A 25735-nucleotide genomic window follows, 5' to 3' on the forward strand; every position below is an offset into this window, starting at 1 on the left:
GCCTGTGCACCTTCCTCCGCTGGGTTTTGGAGCTGCTGGTGGCACAGAGAGTGGAAGGTGTCTTCCTCCTGCCAGATGATCCGGTGTAGAATGATCCAGGGTAGCACTGAAGAGACGTGGGGCTCCTTGGCCTCCTCCTGCACAGCCATGCTGCAGTCAATGACCTGACGGTGCGGGGTGGGACACAGCAGAAGTGTCACAGCAGGGTAAGCCTTCAGGGCAGACTGAAGGGAGGCAGGAGGCCTCTTGGGGAGCTGGTACATGCTGCCTGCCCACCCCCACTGCTCAGATGTGGGCACTGTAACCTAGCAGATCCTCAGCATGTCATCGGACAGAGACCCATAGTGTCCAAAGATAGTCACACCACTCTCCTTCATGCCACATGCAGTTACTGATACCCTCAGTACCTACTATGTGCTGTGTCCTGTGAACAGGGCATGGGGGAGCTGAGAGCCCAGAGAGAAGAGAGCCATGGACAAGCTACACAAGTGCAAAGAGTCAGTATGGCTGCTGCAATGAGAACAGATGCAGCCACAATGGCTCACAGAGGAGGGGTGGGGCAGACAGGGGAGAGCCTTTTAAAAAAGTTTCCAGGTGAGTGGCTGTGGTGTGTCCAACACCCAGGGAGGGCAAGGAGTGGGGGCAGAGGACAGGCATGCAGGCAGGGACCCCAGGGGGTAGCCCAGGAAGGCTGCAGCCAAGGGAACACAAGACCAGGGGGAGAGACAGGCCTGGGGCTCAGTGTACCTTAGGTGACACACAACCTGGAGGGAACATGAAGGGTTTTAAGTGAGGGAAGAGCACCTTCATATCTGCATATCTGTTTTGGAAAGGTGCCTCTGTGGCTGGAGAGTGGCTGGAGTGGGCAGAGGAGACTGTGGCAAGTGTGCTGCCACAGCTCAAGCAAGAGTAGCAGTGGCCTGGACTACAGCAGAAAGATGAAGACAGAGGGAGAAACAAAGGCTGGAGGGGTGAGGATATAGATTTAGCAGGACTTGCTGATGGCCTGAGCGGGAATTGAGGAGAGAGCCCAGAGTGCTTCAGAGGAAGATTCTCTGCCTTAAAGCCTTCCTGGACAATGCAGGGTGCTGTGACTACCCCTCAGTTGGAAATGCCAGGATAGTGTGGGATGCTGGAGCCATCCTGGCCTGCACTCTGGCTCCCATTCTGCCTCTGGCTCACTGCAGGCAGACCAGGGCCCCCCCGTGAGGTTATTTCTTCCCCTCTAGGACGGATGGTCTGGAAGAACCCCATGGCACCAAGTGCTACATAGTCTCTAATCCCCAGATCCGACCAGCCCCAGGAAGGTTTGCAGCCTGCACACAAACCCCTCCTCAGATCCCGAAAGTTCCAGCCAAAGAAGCCATCATGTCCCCTTTGGGTGCCTAATTAGCAATGAAAGCTATGAACTACTGAAGAAGCAGGATGTCAGAGAGACATACCTGCCGGGGCAGGGCAGGGTGAGAAGGAGCCAGGGGTTACCTGGATGAGGTTGTTGGTGAGCCGCACAAGGCCAGTGGTGGAGGATGATACCTTCAGGATGCTACCACTGCCGTCCGCAGAGAGGGCCTGCTCGATGCCCATCAGCAGTTGGGTCACTGTGGCCACCCACTCCTCCTTGGCTGCAGCCTCACTTGAGTTCACCATCTGCTGGACAGCCTCATTCAGAGCCACGTCGGAACACTCAAAACACTGCCGATAGTCCTTCAGCCGGAGCAAGGAGTCCTAGTACAGCAAGAAGCCAGGTGAAGTGCACGGTGAGCTCAGCACATCTGGGCCCAAGGCCTGAGCAGAGACAACTAAAGGAAAACAGATGAAGGGCAGCAAAAGAAAGGGAAGAACGAGCCCCAGCACAACATAGGCCTCATGCAGCCCAGAGGTGCCTGGAAGGGCAGTCCAGTGGCCTGTGTGCAATGGCAGCAGAGAATGTCACCAGCCAGGGAGCTTTCAGAAAGGCTTCACCTCTGTACCTCAACTTCCCCATTTATAAAGTGGGGACGCTGGGAATGAGGCTGCAGAGCCAGCCAAGGTGAGACAGGGACCCCAACACCTGTCAGCTCTCCCCAGAGCCACTGTGCCCATCCAGTGCCAGGGCTCTGGAGGGGGTTCAGCAGCAAAGGGGCAGACTGCCAGGAAGGGACTATCTCGGCGGAGGAGGGCCTGAGCCAAGGCCACAACAGGGGCAACTGGCCAGGCAACACTAAAGTCATCATTCTATCAGCCCCCTCCTTCCCAGGTGCCCTGATGGGGCCAATGTGTAAGCCATTTGAACCCCAGCCACCACATCATCCCCTCAGCGGCACTGTGGGCATTAAATGAGCTGATGTGCATATTACACTCAGCACAGTGCCTGGCACATGGAAGAACTCTCAGAACACCACATTGAACTGTTACTTCTATTTTAAAAGCTTCTCTTTGGAAACCACTGCTTTTCGTAAAGCTCCTTTTTTTTGGCCTAGAATACAACCCATTTAAATGCCTGGGATCTCTCTTACATCACTGTGCTGGTGCATGGGGAAACACAGCCTGTCTGTGAATTCACAGATCTGGTGGGACGCTTGTTACACCTGCAGGAAGCACCTGCTGCCCGGTGCTCCGTTGGGCTCTAACCTCGCCACAGCCCAGGCCTGGCAGCGGCTCCTCCCCACCTTGAAATGTGCAGCTGCCACTCTCTGAGTTGAGACCAACAGGTGTGGGGTCAGAAATACCTAAAACTGCCTTTGGAATGTGGTGTAGTATCTGAACACAGATCAAAACCTCCCCCAGTTTATAAATCCTAATTGCCAGGAAAATGGGGCCTGTGTTTCATTAGAGAAAGCCAGCAGCCTTTACTAGGAGGCCACTGGGGTGTGAGGATGCCTACAGGGTGCTGATGTGGGAGTCCAAAGCCTAAGCTGATGCCTCCTGGTCAAAACACCCAACATGTGAGAGCCAGAGGATTATTTTCCAGCATGATAAAGACTACTAAATGCAACCAGAGTCATTGTGAAAGTCAGGCACAAGACAAGGACCTGCTAACAGTGCTCTAAAATATGACATAATCTCCAGGGCTCAAGGACAGACAGAGCAAAAAAAGTAGAATAAACACCAACGAATGAGGAGACCAAATTACCATCGACTGGGGGCAACACAATCATCTACCCAAACACAATAAAACAAGCCAGACAGAAAACAAGAAATAATGGGAACTCAGTGAAGCACCCAGACTCAAACACGAAAAAATCAATAGGGTTCCTATAAGCCAGCAACGTAGGAATACATGGAAAAGATAGTGAACAACAAAAAGATTCTGCTCAATATAGCAACCAAAAATATTAAAGACTAAGAATCAACTCAACAAGACACAAACTATCCAATTAGACTGAAGAACGTAATAGGCAGCTTGCCCACTGGAAGAAAGCGCCACTATACACCCACAGGAGAAGACTGCAAGTTCAATGCCCCACTTGAGAAAAGCTAAACGAAGCAAGTTAAATGCAAAACACAAAACATTAACACTGCGGGAATAAAACAAAAGCAAATACTCTTTTTATCTCTCTGTTGATGGGTCTTGTCTGCCTCCCCTCTAGAACATGGGGTCCCTCAGAGCAGCCTTCCTCTTGGCCCAGTGCCAGGCACCCCATAAAAGCTCAAGCTGTGTGTGTAGAATAAATGGATGAATATTTCTCCACTCTTGGAAAGACTGTCTAAGCATAGGAACAAAAACCACAGTGAACAATGAACAAAATCACACATGTATGAAAACATCAAAAGATTTGACAGCATAAAAATTCAGAACTTCTCTGCAATTTAAAAGCAAGCAATTGGGGAAAAAAATTTGCAAGATTTGTTGAGAAAAAGATTACTATCTTTAATATACAAAAAAAGCACTCCAAATCAATAAGAAAACACTCTCAATACGAAACTGAGCAATAATCAGGAGACCTTAATTCACAAAAAGCAGGAGCTTCCACAGCATTCAGCCCAGACCTCAAGCACAGCCCTTATCACAGCTCAGCGCCTACCCAAGCAGCAGCTCCTCCCCCATCAATGGGGTATCCTGCCACATCCAGCTGTTCTAGAAGACCACATCTGAGCACTGAGGCCATCCTATGGAGGCAGAGACCACTGGCCTCTCTCCACTTTCTCCCACCCAGCACCCTTCCTGGTATGCTGGCTGTCCCTCCCACACACAGCCATGCTGGGCCACCTTGCAGCCTGCCAGGTAACTGAGGTCACACACATCTCATCTACTGATCTTGGCTTGGGCCTGACTGACCTCCTCTGCCAGGAACTGGAGCCTCCTTCCCTCCACCCCCTTCTCCCTCCTGCTTTCCCAAACCAATTCTTTCTTCCCCTTTCCCCATGACTGAGGTGCTTCCATTTGTTCCCACAGTCGCACCTCTTAACTATTTCCCAGTTCAACAATATTAATGATGAAAATGCTGCGTGGAATCTGTGCAAAAAGCCTGGGAGAAGACTGGACTCTTTCCAAATTGCAAGGGAAGTGCCCCATAGATAAAAACACATTGTGATTAGTAGGATGAAGCAGAAGGGACCAGGACTCAATGCCACTAAGCATATTTTGCATATTATCTTCCATGTTTATCTCGGTGCCAACTCAACCCTCCTGAGGATGGTGGCAACGATGACAGCAGTACCTCCACAGCACCTGCTAGTGCCAGGCATGGTGCCAACACACATTACCTTGTGTAATCCCTACAACAGGACTCTGAGCTAAGGACGCTGGTCATCCCCATCCTAGAAATGAGGAACTGAGCTCAGAGAGGTTGAACAACTGCCCAGCACCCAGCAGCTGCCAGTTCCCTGGCAGGCTCTTGGTAAGAGTTTACCTCCTGAGGAACAGAAGCGCAGGATTCAGGAGGGCACATGAGGCTTCAAACATAAGGCTAGTGTTATTTTTCTTCAACTACATTGGTCTTTATTTTATCTTGATTCTTCACACTGTACAGATATTTTAGCCACTTTTATATTTACCTTAAAAAGCAATACAAAACAAGATGGATGAATAAACAAGTGGATGGACAGATGATGACCTGACCATTCTTCCTTCCTCCTCTGCCATGCAGAAGTTCTGAGTCAAGTGTGGGGCTCACCCTGAGCCACGCAGAACCCTAGAACCTGCACTCCTTGGTTCTAACTTTCCATTAGTCTTGACCATATCTTCTGACTAACATCTTCTTGGGGGCTTAGCGGTTTTGACATCCACCCTCTTCTAGCTATACGTTCTTAAGAACTACCGCAGAGCCTCCAGAGAATAAACACAAGCAAGGAGAGAAGGTGCAAGTGGGTGTGAGGGACACTGGCAGCACACACCTGCAGCAGAAGCAGCTGGGCTGGCCTCTCAGGAATGGAAGTCATAAACTCCAGGTGTTTGGCCCGGTCAAACCCACTGGTGCACAAAGTGGGGCGGAGCAGATGCACAACAGCCTTGTAGTCGCCTGCTTCATACAGCCGCTGAATCTCCTCCAGGGACTGGCACCGCTCCAGCGACTTCAGGTTCTTATCAATCTGAAAAAGGCCCGGCAATGCTGTATGAGGGTAAACCCCTCAGCCCCTGCCCCACCGAATCTGGCCAGTGTTTGTTTTTATCAGACTTGGATGAGGAGAATAAAAATTAGACTATGTTCCAGCCCAAAAAAAATTAGATTCCTCCTTCATACATCAGTGTTTACACTAAACATATGTGTTAAAAGTATTTCTATTAATGGCTAGGCATCCAATTCTTTAAAAAACAAGCACATCAAAAACCAAAAACTACCCAGAAGCAGAGGAGTTCCAGGAAAGCATCTGCCAAGATAGCTGGACAGCCTTGTGGTCACAGTTCAGCGAACCAGTCTTGCAGAACCACAGAACATCAGGTTGTCAGAGACTCAGCAAGCCTGGACCAGAGGCTGTCATACGCTACACGCAGGACCTGATGAAGCCCTGGCATGTAGACAGCCCTGTACCTGTACTTGTCCCTGAAATAACTCTGGGAGAGTCTGAAGGCCACTTTCAGCCAGTGTGGACATGTCATAGATGCAGAACTGCAGCAGGGTCTGAAGCTGCACAATGAATAAAGTGGCACCTGGGTGGAACCTGGCATATAGGCCACACACTGCTGACTCAACCCCATGGCCAGCCCAATACTGGTCTGCTCCAGCTGATATTTCCTTCCAGTTCCACTGGGGTGGCTGCCACACACAGCCAGGAGAGCAGAGCAATGACTGCTTCTGAATAGTGCTGGTGAGAGCTCCCACACCTGCTTTCCACCAAGGATCTGCAGTGTCCCAGTGTACTAGAGCAGCCTTTCCCAGGCCTCTCCTGTCTTCCCAACAGAGGCCCCACTCAGCATATGGGAAGCTCTCTTGTTCCTCAGAAACAGGTCAACCCTGGGCTAACTATGCCAAATCACAAGAAATCTTTGACTAAAAAACACCATTTAAAACCTTTCCCTCTCCCCTTCCCCCTCCCCCTCCCCCTCCCTCTCTCCCTCCGTCTCCCTCTTTCTTCAGTCTCCCTCTCCTTCTTTCTTCGGTCTCCCTCTCCTTCTTTCTTCGGTCTCCCTCTGTTGCCGAAGCTGGACTGTACTGCTGTGATCTCAGCTCGCTGCAACCTCCCTGCCTCGGGCTCCTGTGATTCTCCTGCCTCGGCCTGCCGAGTGCCTGGGATTGCAGGCGTGCGCCGCCACGCCTGACTGGTTTTTGTATTTTTGGTGGAGACGGGGTTTCGCCGTGTTGACTGGGCTGGTCTCCAGCTCCTGGCCCCGAGTGATCTGCCCGCCTCGGCCTCCCGAGGTGCTGGGATTGCAGACGGAGTCTCGCTCACTCAATGCTCAATGTTGCCCAGGCTGGAGTGCAGTGGCGTGATCTCGGCTCGCTACAACCTCCACCTCCCAGCCGCCTGCCTTGGCCTCTTAAAGTGCTAAGATTACAGCCTCTGCCCGGCCACCACCCTGTCTAGGAAGTGAGGAGCGTCTCCGCCTGGCCGCCCATCGTCTGGGATGTGAGGAGCCCCTCTGCCCGGCCGCCCTGTCTGGGAAGTGAGGAGCGCCTCTGCCCGGCCGCCATCCCGTATAGGAAGTGAGGAGCGTCTCTGCCCGGCCGCCCATCGTCTGGGAGGTGAGGAGCACCTCTGCCCGGCCGCCCCGTCTGGGAGGTGAGGAGCACCTCTGCCCGGCCGCCACCCCGTCTGGGAGGAAGTGAGGAGCGCCTCTGCCCGGCCGCCCCGTCTGGGAAGTGAGGAGCGCCTCTGCCCGGCTGCCCCGTCTGGGAAGTGAGGAGCGCCTCTGCCCGGACGCCCCGTCTGGGAGGTGAGGAGCACCTCTGCCCGGCCGCCCAACGTCTGGGAAGTGAGGAGCGCCTCTGCCCGGCCGCCCCGTCTGGGAAGTGAGGAGCGCCTCTGCCCGGCCGCCCCGTCTGGGAAGTGAGGAGCGCCTCTGCCCGGCCACCACCCCGTCTGGGAGAAAGTGAGGAGCGCCTCTGCCCGGCTACCCTGTCTGGGAGATGAGGAGCACCTCTGCCCGGCCGCCCCGTCTGGGAGGTGAGGAGCGCCTCTGCCTGGCCGCCACCCCGTCTGGGAGGAAATGAGGAGCGCCTCTGCCTGGCGGCCCCATCTGGGAAGTGAGGAGTGCCTCTGCCCGGCCGCCCCGTCTGGGAGGTGAGAAGCGCCTCTGCCCAGCCGCCACCCCGTCTGGGAGGAAGTGAGGAGCGCCTCTGCCCGGCTGCCCCGTCTGGGAAGTGAGGAGCACCTCTGCCCGGCTACCCCTTCTGGGAAGTGAGGAGCACCTCTGCCTGGCCGCCCGGTCTGGGAGGCGAGGAGCCCCTCTGCCCGGCCGCCCATCGTCTGGGAAGTGAGGAGCGCCTCTGCCCGGCCGCCCCGTCTGGGAGGTGAGGAGCGCCTCTGCCCGGCTGCCCTGTCTGGGAGGTGTACCCAACAGCTCCGAAGAGACAGCGACCATCGAGAATGGGCCATGAGGACAATGGCGGTTTTGTTGAAAAGAAAAGGGGGAAATGTGGAGAAAAGAAAGAGATCAGATTGTTACTGTGTATGTGTAGAAAGAAGTAGGCATAGGAGACTCCATTTTGTTCTGTACTAGGAGAAATTCTTCTGCCTTGGGATGCTGTTGATCTATGGCCTTGCCCCCCAGCCCCGTGCTCTCTGAAACATGTGCTGTGTCAACTCAGGGTTAAATGGATTAAGGGCGGTGCAAGATGTGCTTTGTTAAACAGATGCTTGAAGGCAGCATGCTCTTTAAGAGTCATCACCACTCCCTAATCTCAAGTACCCAGGGACACAAACACTGCAGAAGGCCGCAGAGACCTCTGCCTAGGAAAACCAGAGACCTTTGTTCATGTGTTTATCTCCTGACCTTCTCTCCACTATTATCCTATGACCCTGCCATATCCCCCTCTCCGAGAAACACCCAAGAATGATCAATAAATACTTAATTAAAAAAAAAAAAAAAACCTTTCAGCTGGGCACAGTGGCTCACGCCTGTAATCCTAGCACTGCGGGAGGCCAAGGCAGGTGGATCACCTGATGTCAGGAGTTCAAGACCAGCCTGGCCAACATGGTGAAACCCCATCTCTACTAAAAATACAAAAAATTAGCCAGGTATGGTGGCGGACACCTGTAATCCCAGCTACTCAGGAGGCTGAGGCAGGAGAATCCCTTGAACCCCGGAGGCGGAGGTTGCAGTGAGCCGAGATTGCACTATTACACTCCAGCCTAGGCGACAAAAGTGAAACTCCATCTCAGGAAACAAACAAACAAACAAACGAAAATTCTCACTCACCTCCTCCAGGGAAACCACAGAGTCATTATGGAGGTTGGGCAGCCGGATGACAATGTCTCTTCGTTCAGCCCCTGCCTCCACCTGGATGGCGGTGGAACTCTGGAGCATTTCTGTGCAGATGTCATAGTTCTCCAGGGCCTGCTCCATATCTCCCTGGTTAGGAGGAAAACAGGTCAGGGGACCAAAGCAGAAGACTGACTATGATGTGCCAGATGCTTTACACCGCTTATCTCACTAGACTGTGGAGGCCATGAGGGTGGGGTTTTTACCAATTACGCTGTACCCCCTAAGAAACGCCTGGCATGTAGCTTGTGCGCAATAAATACTTGTTGACTAAATGAACAGTCTATGTCAACTCTGTGAGGGGAGATATCATAAACCCCATGTTGCAGATAAAAACACTGAGGACACTTGAGCAGAGCCAGAATTAGAAGCCAGGCCTGTCCTAATTCCAGAACTAATGTTCTTCACATCAAACAGTGTTGCTTCCTTTAGACTAAATGGTTGCTGACAGGGCCCTGATAATCTCTTGACTCATTCTACCACAGTGTACCAGTACCACCATGTGCAAGGTGCTAGGTAACAGCCAATCCATCCTGGCCTTCCAGACCAGGCTCTGAAGGGAAAATTTCCCAGAACTCTCACAAAAGAGGTGAATAATTCCCTTCTAGAAAGCTCTGTATCTGTTTATTCACTTGCTCGGGCTCTCTCAGGAAAACATAAGCAAAGAGTCAAGACGCCAAGGCAATCTTGAGTGGGGGAGGTAGAGGCAGAGCAAATGCCTTCCAGAGCTCTGTGGTTATGCTGAAGAGCTTTACAGACTGGTATCACGCTTGGAAGTCTGAGATGCTGAGAATTCCCCACCGTGTCACACTTTCTCATGCCAAGCCCAGTGCCCGGGCAGGTGCTATGCATGTTACACATGCATGCTCACACACACACACACGTAGACACACACACCCTCAACATGGTCAGTTTTCTGCCCACCCTGCTGGGTGTCAGGGCATGCTCCCCAAGTAGCTGACCATGGAACTAACCTGCAGCGCCAGGAAGCGAGCCTTCAGCCAGTAAACACGGACCACAAACTCCAGCCAACCATCCTCGAACAGGTCACGCTGGGATGAGGCAAATGACAGCTGTAGGAGGTCACCAAGGCAATGGGTCCCTGGGAAGTCAGGTCCAAATCTGCCATTCACCATACCAGCAGGGCAGTTCCGAGGAGACACTAAAAACCATCAGGCCAACGAGTCAACTTCATGTGTAGCATCCTAATGCCCTTCTGCTTCTCAGAAGTTGCACTCGGCCCTAACCACACCCACCCTATCTCCAGGGGCACCCTGGGCCCCTCAGAGCCCTACAGCTCCCTGAATGGCAGGCATCAGAGAGGTTGTACCAGTTAAGACAAAGATATGCAGAGACCCCGCCCCCTGCCGAGAGTCAGGGGCAAGGGCAAGGGGAAGCAATTTTACAGACAGCATTGAGTATATCTACATTCCACCAGGTGGTGGTTTAAAAGTCAGAATGAAGCTGGGCCCAGTGGCTTATGCCTGTAATCCCAGCACTTTGGGAGGCTGAGGTGGGAGGATTACTTGAGGTCAAGAATTCAAGACCAGCCTGGCTAACATGGTGAAACCCCATCTCAGCCAAAAAATACAAAAATTAGGCAGGCATGGTGGCACACGTCTGTAGTCCCACCTCCTCGGGAGGCTGATGTGGGAGAATCACTTGAGCCTGGGAGGCAGAGGTTGCAGTGAGCCGAGATCATGCCACTGCACTCCAGCCTGGGTGACAGAGCAAGACCCTGTCTTACCAAAAAAAAAAAAAAAATCCATATCACCAGAAAAATTACTGAAGCTACATAATACATAAAGCACTGCATTGAACAGTCACACCAAAACTGAGATCCCACTTCCTTCAATCTCATGTAACAGCAAAAGCAGGGAGGTGGCTCCCTCTGGGGGCTTAGCTACTGCTAACCACTTCTTGAGTGTCCAGGAGATTTCCCTGGGACACTGACAAGCCAACCCAAAAAATGTGCCTACTGTAGATATAAGTCTAAATTCCATGACTCAGTCTCCCCACCTCAGCTTTCTCCCAGCTGCTGGGGGTTCAGATATTAGCCTGGCCACAGAACACATAATGCCTCCTACCTGCGGAGCTTCTGCCTTTGGTCATCAGCCACTGGTCCAGCTGGAGTTCCATGCAGGAGAGAGACATCAGCATCATGTCCTGCAGGACAGACACAGGAAGGTCAAGAACAGTATCACAAAGCCTCTTCACCGTGTGGGGGATAGGGGGTGGTGGAAGGAAACAAAACTATACTTTTTGATAAAAATATAATTCTTTCTATCCACTTATCATTTCATAAGTGATAATCAGTGGCTACTCGCCAGAACATAAAAAGAGCCACATGGATGTATGTTGGGACAAGACTTGGGAAAGGCCAGGAGACCTGTCTTCAGAGTTCTTATCCTGTTGAAGAGGCAGCCGACATCACCTGCCAAGTGCTGGGCCGGACACTGCATCCAAATTACAGAACTCAACCCTTAAAAGTTCTGGGCAGCTGGTATACCATTCCCAGGGGACTTGAGGAAGCTGAGGCTCAGTGATGAGAAGGCACTTGCCCAGTGGGCACAGCTGGAAGGTGATCATCAGCCTGCTTTGCCTGGGGATCAAAGCCCTGGTTCCTCCTGCTGTTTCACAACTGCCCCAGGGGAGCATGGCCCGGTGGGCAGAAGCTGCCAGGAGGTTGGCCCAAGGTAACTCAGTGGAGGGTGCCCACCAAGGGATGACTGACCTACAAGCTCCTCTACCTCCTGTGCTCTCAAGTCAGAAAGACCACCAGGCATCCCTGAATGGTCCTGATGCTCCTGCTTCAGCATTCAGTGTCCCATCTCCAACAGGAGCAAGGGGCCAGAGCACCTTGTGTTCCCTTGAGCTCCAGGAGGCACCAAGTGGAGGAGGCTGGGGTGTGGAATGCAGCAGGAAGACAAGGCTCAGTGAGGCTCAGCCCCCTACTGCTGGTGGCTCCCAAAGCTTCTCTAAGCATGCTATTTAGCTTCTGCTGTTTTATCACCTGTTAAAAATAGTCATAGGCCAGGCATGGTGGCTCCCGCCTATAATCCCAGTGCTTTGGGATGCCAAGGCATCAGGATCACTAGAGCCCAAGAGTTCCAGACCAGTCTGGGCAACATGGCAACATGGCAAGACCACATCCTAACATCGTAACATAGTGAGACCCCCATCTCTACAAAACAAAACAATTTTCTTTTTTTTTGAGACGGAGTCTCACCTTGTCACCTACGCTGGAGTGCGGTGGCGCCATCTCAGCTCACTGCAAGCTCCGCCTCCCAGGTTCACACCATTCTCCTGCCTCAGCCTCCTGAGTAGCTGGGACTATAACCGGGTGTGATGGTGTACGGCTATAGTTCCAGCTATTCGGGAGGCTGAGGTGGGAGGATTACCCAAGCCCAGGAGGTTGAACCTGCAGTGAGCTGTGACTGCACCACTGCACTCCAGCCTGGGCAACAGAGCAAGACCCTGTCTCAAACAACAACAACAAAAGCCTCAGTCACAGTCCTTGCCACCTCAAACAAACCAAATGTTTCCCTTTCCTCCAGCTTCTCCTGGCGAGGCTTCCTGTGACTCAGTAAACAACCCGAGAAGCCCTCCCCATGACTCTCATTCCCTCACACATCCCATGTCTAGTTCATCCTATCAGCTCTGCAACCACAATCCAGCACCCCACTATTACCACTGGATCTCAGCCACTGCTCCCCTGGCATGGCAGCAGCCTCCTGACAGCCCCCTGAGCCCACTCTCACCCCTAAGTGTATCCTCCACTCAGCCATCAGGGAGCTTTCTGGGCACAAACCAGGTTCAGTGACTTCCTGCCTCAACACCCACAAAAAGCCCAGGTTCCAGGCCCACAAGTAGATGCAGCCAAACACAACAGCAGCCCCACACCCATGCAAGATCCCTGTCCCCATGCCCTGGTCCCAGTTCAATACCAGCCCTTGAGAGGCTCCCCCTAACCTTGATGTGCTTGTTGCTGCAGTCCCTCAGCAGCGGGTTGGGCAGGCTGGTGCTGTGCCTCCTCCAGCTGTGGTAGACGCTGAGCACGACCTCCGCCAAGCCTGGAGGCCACCTTAGCAAGAACTTGTGGCCCATGCCTTTCAGGTAGCGCATCATCAGCTCCAGGATGCCCCCGTTGGTTAGGTTCTCCAGCAGGAACTCATGCACGTCCTGCTTTTCTGCCCGGGGAACAAGAGCAACCTGACTTGAATAAAGAGGACCTTCCATACCAGGGTCTCCCATTTTCTTTGGGACAGTAAAGACTGTTCCCTCCCTCTACCATCTGATCCAGGTGGACATGATACCACACTGTGGTGCTGAGATCAGGCTACTGGGTTCAATGCCTGGCTCCAGCCCTCAGCAGCTATGATTGAGCCATTGAGCCTCTCTGAATCTCCATATCTAAGGTGGACATCAAAAGGGCAGACCTCCAAGTGCTGCCATGTGCACTAATCTCACTCAACAGTTATACACTGATACACACTCAACAGGTGTGCTTATATACATTCAATTTGCAAAGCGAAGTCTCTGAATTTGGCCATAAGAAAGCATAGCAAGTATGAGCCTGGACATTTCAGAAGACCTCCAAGCTGACCACAGGGCTCAGGTCCAAGATTAATCCAGGCAGACTCTTGGCCACACTAAAAAACACCCCAGAACCATTCTCCCAGAACAAAACATAAGCAGGTTATAGGATAGTGGGAAGAAGAATTCCCAAAGTGAATGGTCACACTGCTCGATTCCTACCAGATTCCATGAATGTGGCTGAGTCAAATGACAGTCTATGAGGCCCAATGCTTGGGAAGCTTTCCAGTTTGGCTTCTGACTGGACTTCATAGTTATTAAAGGAATCATCTTCCTCCTCAGGGTCCAGCTTTCTTAACCTGTGTGTAACATGCCAAAATCAAAAAGTCACAACATACGTTCTGACACAAGCATCTGAACTCTTCCTGTTAGAGAAACTAAATCTGAGTCAGGAAGAAGGCAGCTAAAATAAGTGGGTGGTGGGGCCCAGAACCCAGGCCTCCAGGAGGCTCTGCCTCTCTCCAGGGCCTCATGAGCCAGCATTTGGTCTGTATCCTGTCTTGGTCATTCATCTCATCAACAGATGATTACCGGGCACCAGCTATGTGCCAGGCAGCTATGTGCTAGGCACTGAATACAGCAGCCCTAAATGTGGCAGATCCTGCCTGCAGTAAGCTTACCCTCTAGAGAGACAAAGCCAATAAGCAGGTACACAAACTAACCCAAATAAGGACCACCTCACAACAGAGTGCTTGAGACTATGGGTCAAAAGGGCCCTGCTTTAGAGAACAGGGTCAGAGAAAGCCTTTGAGAGGGGATAGTGTTCATGCTGACACTGGAGGAGGAGAAGGGCTTGCAATACACAGATGCAGGACAAGAACAGGTACAAAGGCACAGGCCAGAAGAGCACCTGGTGTGTTCTAGGACCTCACGGGAGCCCAACAAGTAAGGTGGAAAGCGGATAGATCAGTGGGAGTTTGGGGGATACATCAAGCCCATCTGAACTTGGTCCTTCCATGGCTCCTCATAAAGCTGTGGGTGGGCCCAGTCTCGGGACTGGGGACGCCTCTCCTGGCAGGCACTCCTCCCAAGGACCCATTTCAGCCAACCTTGTGGTGTTCCCTCAACCCAGAACCCCTGCAGCATAAACACTCAGGGCACTTGTGAATGTCTTCATTCACGTATTGCACACACTCCCAGGGCGACTCCATCAGGCGAGCTACCACGTTGCTCTTGCGTTGACCATTCAAAGAAGCAGAAACTAAGTTAAGTGTGGTTGCTTTAAGCCTGTAATCTCAACATTTTGGGAGGTGGAGGCAGAAGGATGGCTTGAGGCCAGGAGTTCAAGATCAGCCTGGGCAATACAGCAAGACCTCATCTCTACAAAAAACAAGAAATAAAATTAGCTGGGCATAGTGGTGTGCACCTGTAGTCCTAGGTATTCAGGAGGATCCCTTGAGCCCAGGAGTTCAAGGCCACAGTGAGCTATGATTGTGCCACTGTACTCCAGCCTAGGCGACAGGGCAAGACCCTATCTCTAACAAAAATAAACAACAAAGGAGCAGACACTAAACCACAAAGGAAACCAACAACTAAAATAAAGATAAAAAAGAAAGTTGAAACCATTCCAGGTAAATGGGACTAGGGAACAAGACCTTGGAGTAAAAGCAGAGCTAAGGGGAATATAGCGTCACTCAAATCTCTTGGCACCATCAACCAAAGAACAATCCTGCAGCTCTTCCAAAGGGAAACTTTCTTCTGGTATTACCCCTTAAGAAAAATTCATCAGAAGGCACTGCAGCCCCACTTTGATTCTGCGTCAAGTACTGAGAACAATCATTATTTCTAAGCATTTCACCTTCACCTCCGAAAGACAACAAATTAAGAAAATTAGGAATCTTGCTGTAAAATAAATTTACAATCCACCTAAAGCTTCTGGCTTCTCCTTCACCACTTTGATGTTGTTACCACTGAAATAAACTGTCATGGGAAAGAACTACAGATAGTTTAACTCCTGTTTAAAGATGGCATATCGAACACACATGGTTAGCTCCCAAACTCCATTCCAGTAACAACGAAGGAGTAAAAAAGGTATAAACTCACAAACACAGAAGATAGGCGAGGATGCCCCAGCAGACAAAAAAATGTACCAGCCAACTGTTAGAAGGCAGATGGTCCAGTGCAAATGAAGAATGGTGTCTGCCGAGAGGCCTCTCCACTCAGCTAAGGGAGGAGGAAGGGGAGTATTAAGAAACCAACCCACTGGCACCATAAACTCCAGAAAGGCTCAGAAATTGAGGACCCTAAAGCCTCTGACGGAGGTGAGCAGGCAAGGACAAAAAGCAGAAGGACTGGCTGGGCGCCGTGGCTCACGCCTATAATCCCAGCACTTTGGGAGGTCGAGGCGGGCAGATCACGAGGTCAGGAGATCGAGACCATCCTGGCTAACACGGTGAAACCCCGTCTCCACTAAAAATACAAAAAATTAGCCAGGCGCGGTGGCAGGCGCCTGTAGTCCCAGCTACGTGGGAGGCTGAGGCAGGAGAATGGCATGAACCCAGGAGGCGGAGCTTGCAGTAAGCCCAGATAGCGCCACTGCACTCCGGCCTGGGCGAAAGAGCAAGACTCCGTCTCAAAAAAAAAAAAAAAAAAAAAAGGCAGAAGGACTGGTGAAAACCTAAGTAAGAAGCACTGGGGACTAAGTCCCTCCCAGCTCTGCGGAGCCTGGTACCTGCTTGTCCCCTAGGCTCCTGAGAAGCACTAAGAATGAGTGAAACCCAGGAATACTTCACAAGCTCCTCCTCTACCTTCTCAGAATGCAAGGGAATCCTGCTGAGCCTGGAGCAAATCAAGTAGACACGGACTCCCTGAAAGCAGGAGGGAAGCTCCCTTCCATGGGGTTTTCAGGGCATCTGCATCCAAGGCACAGCACCCCTCTGCCTCCCAGCAACAAATAGATATCTTGTAAATACACAGGGACATGAGTATGTTGCTTCTAGCTCTCAAAAGATGAACAAGTCACAGCTCCTGCCTTCAGGAATTTCAGAGGTGGGGAGAAGCGAGAAAAATCCAAGATCCTACTCCAGTGAGATTTGTGCTTCAGACATCTGCACAGATGTTATGGGAACACAAAGGAGGAGACCAGAGAAGAGGGTGGCAATGGAATGAGAAATGTTATTGATGGTGTATGCTGGAGGTTTGTGGGTTTGTTTCTGACAATCAGAAAAAATACACAGTACCTGGACGGCAAGAACTTCATTAGAAGCTCCTGGAAGTCTACTTTCTCTTCTTTTTTGCACTTGGTGTTTCGGACACGGGCAGACCGCCGCTTTGCTGTTTCTCCACTCTCTTCTGAAATCTTCTTCCGTTTTACCCCTTTCTTGGATTTATCTCCCCCAGAAATATCACCTTCACAAAGAATGCAAATTAAAATCTTACACGGTGGCAGGGGTGAAAAAAATGCACCACACAGACACATCAATCTCCCTCTTTTATAAATCTACTAGCATTAAACTCTTTGACATTCAAAAAATGTTCCATCTCTTCTTCAACAACAAAAAATCCTGAATAAAATTAACTTGAAACCTCTTAACTCTCACACCTTTCTTGACTTCACAGGACCCACAAGCCAGATTTCAAGATTACTTTCCACAGCTACAAAGCAAGCAACACCTTACCCTCCCATCCCCTCACTGGTCGGCTGAACTTCGGGGTCTCACTCTGTTACCCAGAACGGACAGAGTGAGTGGCTATGACCCTACCCAGTACCCTCTGAGCACTCAGCAATATGATAAGAGCAAAAGAACAGTGTGAACTATATGGACAATAGAAGAATGTCATGCATGATTAAGTAAAAAAGAGACAACCATGTACATGTTTATTCAGAAACTTCTATATCTGCCAGATTTTCTTTTTTTCAGTGACACAGAAATCAAGAAAAGGCTCGGGAGCTTTTGTCAAAAATTTCTGACAACTCTAGCAATAATAAAAATCAATAAAACATATGGTGGTTGGTGACTTTGCTGACTTTGTTTTCTAAGATCAAAGAACTCAGGATGTACACAGTCAGCAAGAGAACAGGACCAGCAGAGGGGACCTCTGCCAGCTTCCACATTACAAGTGGTTAAGAGCGACCTTCATGCCAGAATGTGGCTGCCAGGCACTAAATGGTCCTGGGGGAACTGTCAAGGACAGGAGCTGCATCCCTGATCCCCTGTCCCCCTAGCTGCAGGGGCTTCAGAGCTGAAATGGCCCTGACGGGCAGTGGCACTGTGAGCAGGCTGAGAGGCTCCTCTAGGGCTGGGGGCTCCCACTTCCACTTGAGTCATGAGCGTCAGCATGACCCTTCTCTCTAGGGAGGCAGGGCTCCCCAACAGTCTCATTCCTGCTGGGCTCAGTAAACGGGGTCTCCCCAGAAGCCAAATTCAGGGGGCCTGCTTACCCACAGGAGCGCTTGTCTCCAACAGACCAGGACTGTGCAGTGGGAAGCTGGTTGTAGCCACAGAGGTGTAGGAGACCACAGGCTCGGCGACAGCCACAGCTGGGTTGGCGCTGACAGTGCTTGGCTGGATCACGTTAACTGGCGTCACCACCACGGAGGACTCAAGAGGCTGGCTGGGGTCCTGGTAGTCCGACAAATCAATCCTCTTGCCAAGGCTGGGACGTGGGGGCTCGCAGGTGGTGAGATGATTGTACATGGCCAGCAAGCTCTCTCCGAGGCACTTCCAGCTAAAGGGAGAGGGCCACAACACCTGATCACCACCCTGTCAGAGGAATACTCCAAGCACAGCGGAAAATGGCCTGCCTGCACAGAGGCAGCAGAGCTGCTCCTGGAGCTGCCATGTCCATGGGGGTGGGGGAGGTGATCAAGGTTTCATCACTGTCATAACTGATGAAATCTTGAGTCTAACACAGCTGAACTGAAGGTGCAGCAGCCAAAGCTGGACCAGGGACCTGGCATCCACCTGCCCCTCACTGCAGCAGAAGCCCCATAAGCATCTTGGCCTGAGGCACTTTCAGACTCAACTAGGCATGTATGAAATCCATTGACTCACTTCAAAAACTCCTCCTCAGGAAGGTCAAGTCTTTAAAACACTTGTGGAACTCCTCTGCTGCCACGAATCTGTTTTATGCGGAGAGCCTGTGGGGGGGACTGACAACAGGGACATGGTCTATAAGAACTTGGACCATGGGCAGGGCCTATTGGGAGCAGCATCTCAGTGGATTACCAAATGGGCTGGAGCCTGCTGGATGGCAACAGGAGACTGTTGTGTGTTTTGTTGTGGTATGGTGTAGTGTGTTATATTGTTTGCTGTCTATTGTTTTGTATTTCACATTCTGTGTTGTGTGTTGTCTACTATGCTGCGTGGTATGCTACAATGTATCCATGTATCCATCCCTTAATTGCTTCTAATGCCTCAGGCTAAAGACCAACTGCTCAGCCTGGCCTCATGGTGCTGCACAGCCTCCTCTCACACCACCCCCTGCACTCCTGCTACATTAGCTCTCTTTCGGTTCCTTAAACAAAATCACACTCTCACATCCCACGGGGCCTTTGGGCTGGCTTCCTTCTGCCCAGATGCAACGTCCCCTCCCACAGCATAGCCCTCTGCCTAGCCAATGCCTGTGCCTCGGTCAGACCCCAGCTCCACCACCCAGCCTTCCTCAACCCCTACAGCAGCAGGAACCTTGTTCAGAGGCCTTCCAGCACTGTGCTTCTCTCCTCACAGCCCCCATCAGCTTGAGGCATGTGCTGCTTTCTCTGGGTGACTGACTACCCCGGTCATCACTTGTAGCAAGGGACCAAGCCCTGCCACACTGCACCCCTAGCACAGAGCACAGTCCTCTGCACACAGCCAGCATCCAGGAAGTGTTGAGAAAGGAATAAAAGAACAGTGCTTCAGGCTGGGCACGGTGACTCATGCCTGTACTCCCAACGCTTTGAGAGGCCGAGGCGGGTAGATCACCTAAGGTCAGGAGCTCGAGACCTGCCTGATCAACATGGTGAAACCCTGTTTCTACTAGAAATACCAAAAATTAGCCGGGGGTGGTGGTGCATGTCTGTAATTCTGATTACTTGGGAGGCTGAGGCAGGAGAATCGCTTGAACCTGGGAGGTGGAGGTTGCAGTGAGCCAAGATCGCACCACTGCACTCCATCCTGGGCAACAGAGCGAGACCCTGTCTCAAGAAAAAAAGGACAGTGCTGGCCGGGGGCGGTGGCTCACGCCTGTAATCCCAGCACTTTGGGAGGCCGAGGCGGGCAGATCACAAGGTCAGGAGATCGAGACCATCCTGGCTAACACGGTGAAACCCCGTCTCTACTAAAAATATAAAAAATTAGCCGGGCGTGGTGGTGGGCACCTGTAGTCGCAGCTACTCGGGAGTCTGAGGCAGGAGAATGGTGTGAACCTGGGAGGCGGAGCTTGCAGTGAGCCGAGATCCTGCCACTGCACTTCAGCCTGGGTGACAGAGTGAGATTCTGTCTCAAAAAAAAAAAAAAAGAAAAAAGAAAAGAAAAAAAAGGACAGTGTTCCAAAATCCAGAATCTAAACAATGGAGGCTCCCAGGGCTAGAACGAATTTCTTCTATCTTTTTCCTGCCTTCAGTTAGTGTTACATTTAGACAGGAAGAATTTGCTTACTGGCTGGGTTGTGTCAAATGCCTTAAATACACCATTTCCCTTACTTGTGCCTTGCTCTTGCTCATGCCTGCTAGGCACTGAGGAAACTAGGGGTGGTAAACTGTGCCCTGCAGCACATTTTATTTTTTACTTTTTTTTTTTTTTGAGATGGGGGTCTTGCTCTGTCACCCAGGCTGGAGTGCAGTGGTGCCATCACAGCTCACTGCAGCCTTGACTTCCCAGGCTCAAGCAATCCTCCCCCTCAGCCTCCCAAGTAGCTGGAACTACAGGTGTGTGCCACCATATCTGGCTAATTTTGTTTATTTTTTGTAGATATGAGGTCTCACTATGTTGCCCAGGCTGGTCTTGAACTCTTGACTCAAGTGATCCTCCTGCCTCAGCCTCCCAAAGTATTGGAATTACAGGCGTGAGCCACCATGCCCGGCTGGTTTTCACATTTTTAAAGCATTGTTTAAAAAAAAGAAAGAAAGAAAAAGAAGAAAAGAATATACAACATAAATTGTACATGGCCCACAAAGGCTAGTATGTTTACTATCTGGCTCTTTAAAGGAAAAGTTTTGCTGACCCCTGGAATAGATGGAGATTACTATAAAAGCATCATGTCCTCTGCTACCAGAGAGGGAATCTACACTCTTCCTTTAATGACCAAATCCTAAATTTAACTGCTGAGCCTAACTCCCTCCTGCTTCTACTTAGCCCTCCCCCTGCATCATGGAGGGTGGCCACGGTGCCAGTTCCCAGCCCTCTGTTCTCCAGTCACATCACCACAGTCTCTTCTAGTGTTCTCAGGCCTTTTCCTCCTTCACTGTAACAGGGAGGCACCCCAGGGCCCTTCCAAAACCCCAACCCTCTGTAGTTGGGGAGCACACACTCAGATGGGAGAAGGACTCTAATCCAGCTGACGAAATACAAGAAAGGGCACCAGACAGGAGTCCTAGAGCAGCCTGAAGAACAGCCTTTTCTTCCTGGCCATCCTGGTGCTCGGGTATGGAAATATTTCTGGGAAATTCTACATGCTGAAACTCACAGCCAGTCATAATAATACGGATCAGAGCCAGCCCTTCCTGAGTGGGTGCTATATGCTGCCTCTGTGCTAGCCCTACACATTTTGTCATTATCATATGAGACAACCCTAGGAGAGAGATGTTGCTCTCCCCGTTGCTAGGGAGTGGCTCCTAATGTCCCCAGAGTCATCCAATTCATAGCATTAGGAGTGCCAGCATTGGACCCAGGTCAGGTCAGTCTGATCCAGGCCAGAGCTCCCTCAGAGTAGGCAGACAGGGGTGGAGGTAGGGGGTGGGGAGTAGAAATGGAATGCTACTGCTAAGTCATGCTAAACTTAAAGATTCAATGTCAGAATTTTAAATACAGAAATTGAATTCCAGAGTTCGCTAAGGGACTAAACTACCCCAACTCCAGGGAACCGCCAATACCAATTTGCCCTTCCTAGAGAGAGAGAGACTCTCACATCATGGGGCTGGCAAGGACTATATTGAGGCCCATCTCGCAGGGCTCCCCACATGGCCCTAGAGAGAAAACATGGACTTGACAGCAGAGAAGCCCAGACCTGGGACTGTCTCTGGGCTCCCCATTTAAGTACTTTGAACATCAGTTTCCTCCTGGCAAGTGCTTGGCAAATGTTAGTTTCCATTCCCCCTCTAGATAGGGCAGGCTGAGAAGGGCCTTAAAGGAATGTGGCAGGTGGCTGGGGTCAAGAACAGCAACAGCAAAAAGGGACTGAGACTGGATGTACTTGAGAGAGAGCTGACCTGCTTCTTAGTAATCAAGTAAGCATGCACCTCCAACCATTTGGCCACTGTGCACCCAGCCCCCATCCATACCACCAACCCAGGATCAAGCCTCAATGTCTCTCCCTCCTGTGCAGGGCAGTATCCCACACCAGGGCCTACTGGCCGACCCAGCATTCCCAGAGACGCTAGACAACCTACGTGAAGAAAGGAATGGGCTGCACAAGTTTCAGATCCGGCTCCTTCTCCCGCACAATCAGCGCTTGCCTCTTTTTTCGCAGCCCCAAGGCCTCATCTACAATCGCCTGTGTCTCAGCTGCACTCACCGAAACATCATGAATCGACATGTCACTAAAAGCATGGGAGACAGGGAGAAATTATGATGTTACAAACTAAAACCGAGGCTGAAATTTTACACACAAAAATGCATTTAGGTTAATACCTTTTAATGTGTATTGTTTCTTCCTATAAATAAAATAATCACTTCAGTCTGGCCTGGGTAGGGCAGTAAATAGCCTTCTTAATACCCACATACACTAGAAATGACTAATATTCTTTGTTCCTTTGACAATTCAAAACTGGGCAGAGAAAGAGTTTTCATATGTATTAACAGTAACACAATAATATCTGAAAAGCCGCAGAAAAATAAAATCTTTCTCACAATTATTATTAGAAAATCTTAAAAGAAGGTAACTATCCTATACTGCCCATGCCAACAAAAAGTCATCGGACAAGTGAAGCTCACCAAAGTGTATCACGACCCAAAAATACAGAAAGGGCAGGGGCTTGGAGGCCCTACATGTCCTCCCACAGACACACTTCTGAGGCGACCCAACCTCACCTGCCCTCCTGCCCAGACTGTCCTGGTGCTTCCCAGCAGAGATACACCTCAGAGCTACTCATGAATTTATCTGTTTCATGTGCTTCTTAATCTGTCTCCCTCAAGAAGGTTAGCTCCCTCATGACAGATGTTCCCTCAGTTCCTATCTCTGCCAACAGGTAGTTCCTTCAGGAGAGGGACAGGCTCACAGGGGACAGACGCCGAGATAAATCACTACTAATCAACCCCTACAGGTGTGTTCCAGGGCCAAGGAAGACCAGAGGGCAAAAGGAGTTGGCTGGGCTGGAGGGCTGTGGGGAAGGGCAGCTAGAGCTCAGAAAGCAACAGAGAGGTGACCTGAGAAACAGATAAGTTCGTAAGTGAGCAGCTCTGAGGTGTGGCCCTGCTGGCAGGCATCAGGACAGTCTGGGCAGGAAGGGCAGGTATTGTTGGGTCACCTCAGAAGTGCGTCTGTGGGAAGACACCTGGCAAAGGAGGGGCAATGGCGGGACAGGTGGAGAGGTGGGAAGAGAGTTTAGAGCGTAGTGGCAGCCAGGGTGAGAAGATAAGATGCCACGGAACGGTACCACGCCTGGAAACTGCAAGGGACTTGGGGCAGTCTTAACAAAAGGAGCCTGGCAGGGAAAAGCAGGAGGTGAGGTGGGAGAACTATGGGGTCAGGCTGCAAAGAACCTCTTTGGTAATGCAACGGAGCATGGGCTATGTCCTGGAGGCAAGGCAGGGGTGGCACATGATCAGAGGCATGTTTGGGACACTGAACTTGGGCAGCATTGAGAACAAAACCCTGGGAAGGGGAAAGGCAGGAGGCAAGCTGGGCAGCAGGCTGCCCCAAGCATCCAGAGGAGAGCTAGCGAACACTGAAAGCTGGCAGGGCAGCAGGAGAGGTGGGCAGCAGGCAGCCTGAGGAGGCCTTGCCAAGATTAGGTAGAGGTAGGTGATCAACAAGGCAGTCCAAGATCAGTTCACTAGATGAGGGGCTGCAGCAGGGCATGAAGCCCCAGAGCACAGGGGCTCCATCCATGGGACCTGAGGGGAGAATGTGGTGTGCTCCTGACCTTCACCAGCCACACAGTAAGCGTGCACACATGGCATGGGAAGAGGCAGGACTTACCATTTGAGGAACATTCTGAGAGAGTCCTTCCGGAGACAAGGCTGCTCCTCAAAAATCTTCTCCTTGAGGACCAGCCCTTTGCTGTACCGGCAATCCTTCTCCAAAGCTTTGCAGATGAAGTACAGACATGCTGGTGGGGAAAGAGACAGTTTATGATTTCTGAGACCGCACTCAGAAGCTCTGGCCTTGCCAGTTAACATCAGGAAAATCCTGCTCCTAGAATCAAAGAAATGCCTGGTAAAAAATAATGAGATACCACTTTAACTAATTCAGTCAGGTTAGTAATAAGACCCAGAGTAGACTGGGCACTGCAAGGTGAGCAGACCCAAAGATTCTGGCAGAGGACAGACCGTAGGATCTTTTTGGAGGACCACAGGCAATTACACACAGATCCTCGACGACCTGGGAATCTCACCTCTAGAAACTACTGCAAAAATCCAACAGGGCTCACAGTGATTATCTATTGGCTAATTGGAAAACAGCCTTCAAAAAATCTGGGAATAGCCAGGCACAGGGCTCACGCCTATAATCCCAGCACTCTAGAGGCCAAGTTGGGCAGATCGCTTGAGCCCAGGAGTTGGAGACCAGCCTGGGCACCATGATGAAACTCCATCTCTACAAAAAATACAAAAATTAGTCAGGCATGTTGGTGTACACCTGCAGTCTCAGCTACTCAGGAGGCCGATGTGGGAGAATCGTTTCAGCCCAGGAGGTAGAGGCTGCAGTGAGCTGTGATCATACCACTGTACTCTAGCCTGGGCAATAGAGTGAGACCCTGTTTCAAGGAAAAAAAAAATCTCAAAACCACTCTTCCCACCACGGCACCTGGTTAAATAAAGTATGTCCAATTCCACACGATAGGCTGCCAAGCAGCCACTACACAGATGGTCAAGGGGTGTGCTTACTGACCAGAAAGAAGGCCAAGATACAGTACTGGGAAGAAGCAGGAGACAAAAGAGGTCACATAATGTGACTCCACTACACACATAAAACTTATTGAATTTTGTTTACCTGTATTTTCCAATTTTCCTCCTTTTTTTTTAAAAAAACCTATTATTAAAGTGACTGCCTACAGTTTAAGACATGTACATCACTCACGTTAATGTCATAATGAGCATCTTCAAGCCATTGATCTGGAAAGCCTGTGCCAACTCCAGCTCCTCCAGGAATAGAGACAGTAACGGGTAAACACACAGAAAAAATGGGATGGCATGGATTCACAAAGCAGAACTATGCTATAAATTATGAAAGCTTTCAGCACTTGTAATTGGGAACAGTCCAGGTCTCACCAGTGAACACACAGAGAAACAGAACACTGCAGCAGGGTGCCAGCTCTGCCCAGGCACTGGGACCACTATCATGCCCTGCCCAGCTTCTCAGTTTGGTGCAGGTAGACTGCAAGTCACTCCTATCAAGAATAACTAGAAAATGAAGCACCTAGGAGTGAGAAGCAACACACAGAGGAAAACCAGAGCAGAAGTAGAAATCTGCGCATGGAAGCCTTGGAAGAGGAGAAAGTGATGTGCTCCTAGTGTGCTTGGGAGGAGAGAGCAGAGACTGGCCACAATGCTGAGCAGGGCCACACGCCCCAAGGTGCACAAAGGCTGTGCAACCTGTGAGCAAAGAGAGGTCTGTACAATCCCAGCACAGTCCAAGCTGCTCAACAGATGGTCCAAAGGTGCCTGCATCAGACAAATAAGGGACATGGTTTCTCTGAGACCACATGAAACCTGAAGGGTAGCCATCAGTGACTTCCAGAGAGAAAACCCAGAAGCCACTGAGCACTTGGATGATGCTGGTTCTCAGTAGGCACATTAGCCACATTAAGCTAAACTTACTAGCCACCCTACAGTCCTACAGAGGGAAGGCCTGGGAAATCTCAGAACAAGAGGCAGTCAGCAGGCCTTAACCCAGCAGCATCCCTCCCTACTCATATCAAATACATAAAATGCCACTGGGAGTCAATTTAACATGCTGCTTTAATTTTTTGTTTTAAATGACTGTCAAATCTATCAG

At 50.9% G+C, this 25735-nt stretch overlaps 1 protein-coding gene across 8 annotated transcripts in view; it reads right to left on the reverse strand.

Moving 5' to 3' along the window:
• LOC100440309 (calcineurin-binding protein cabin-1) overlaps positions 1-25735 on the reverse strand; it is a 171814-nt gene that overhangs the window by 110061 nt on the left and 36018 nt on the right. For all 8 annotated transcript variants that reach the window (XM_002830920.6, XM_054543154.2, XM_054543153.2 and 5 more), the window contains 12 exons: positions 23720-23849; positions 21969-22118; positions 17820-18106; positions 16618-16786; positions 13601-13737; positions 12815-13032; positions 10930-11008; positions 9817-10004; positions 8780-8932; positions 5317-5511; positions 1483-1725; positions 11-164 (listed from right to left, as the gene is read on the reverse strand). In XM_002830920.6, the coding sequence (XP_002830966.4) occupies positions 11-164; positions 1483-1725; positions 5317-5511; positions 8780-8932; positions 9817-10004; positions 10930-11008; positions 12815-13032; positions 13601-13737; positions 16618-16786; positions 17820-18106; positions 21969-22118; positions 23720-23849 (2103 nt within the window). The remainder of the gene's footprint in view (positions 1-10; positions 165-1482; positions 1726-5316; positions 5512-8779; positions 8933-9816; positions 10005-10929; positions 11009-12814; positions 13033-13600; positions 13738-16617; positions 16787-17819; positions 18107-21968; positions 22119-23719; positions 23850-25735) is intronic.

Source organism: Pongo abelii, chromosome 23 (genome assembly GCF_028885655.2).
Source record: "Pongo abelii isolate AG06213 chromosome 23, NHGRI_mPonAbe1-v2.0_pri, whole genome shotgun sequence".
NCBI classification, from domain to species: domain Eukaryota; kingdom Metazoa; phylum Chordata; class Mammalia; order Primates; family Hominidae; genus Pongo; species Pongo abelii.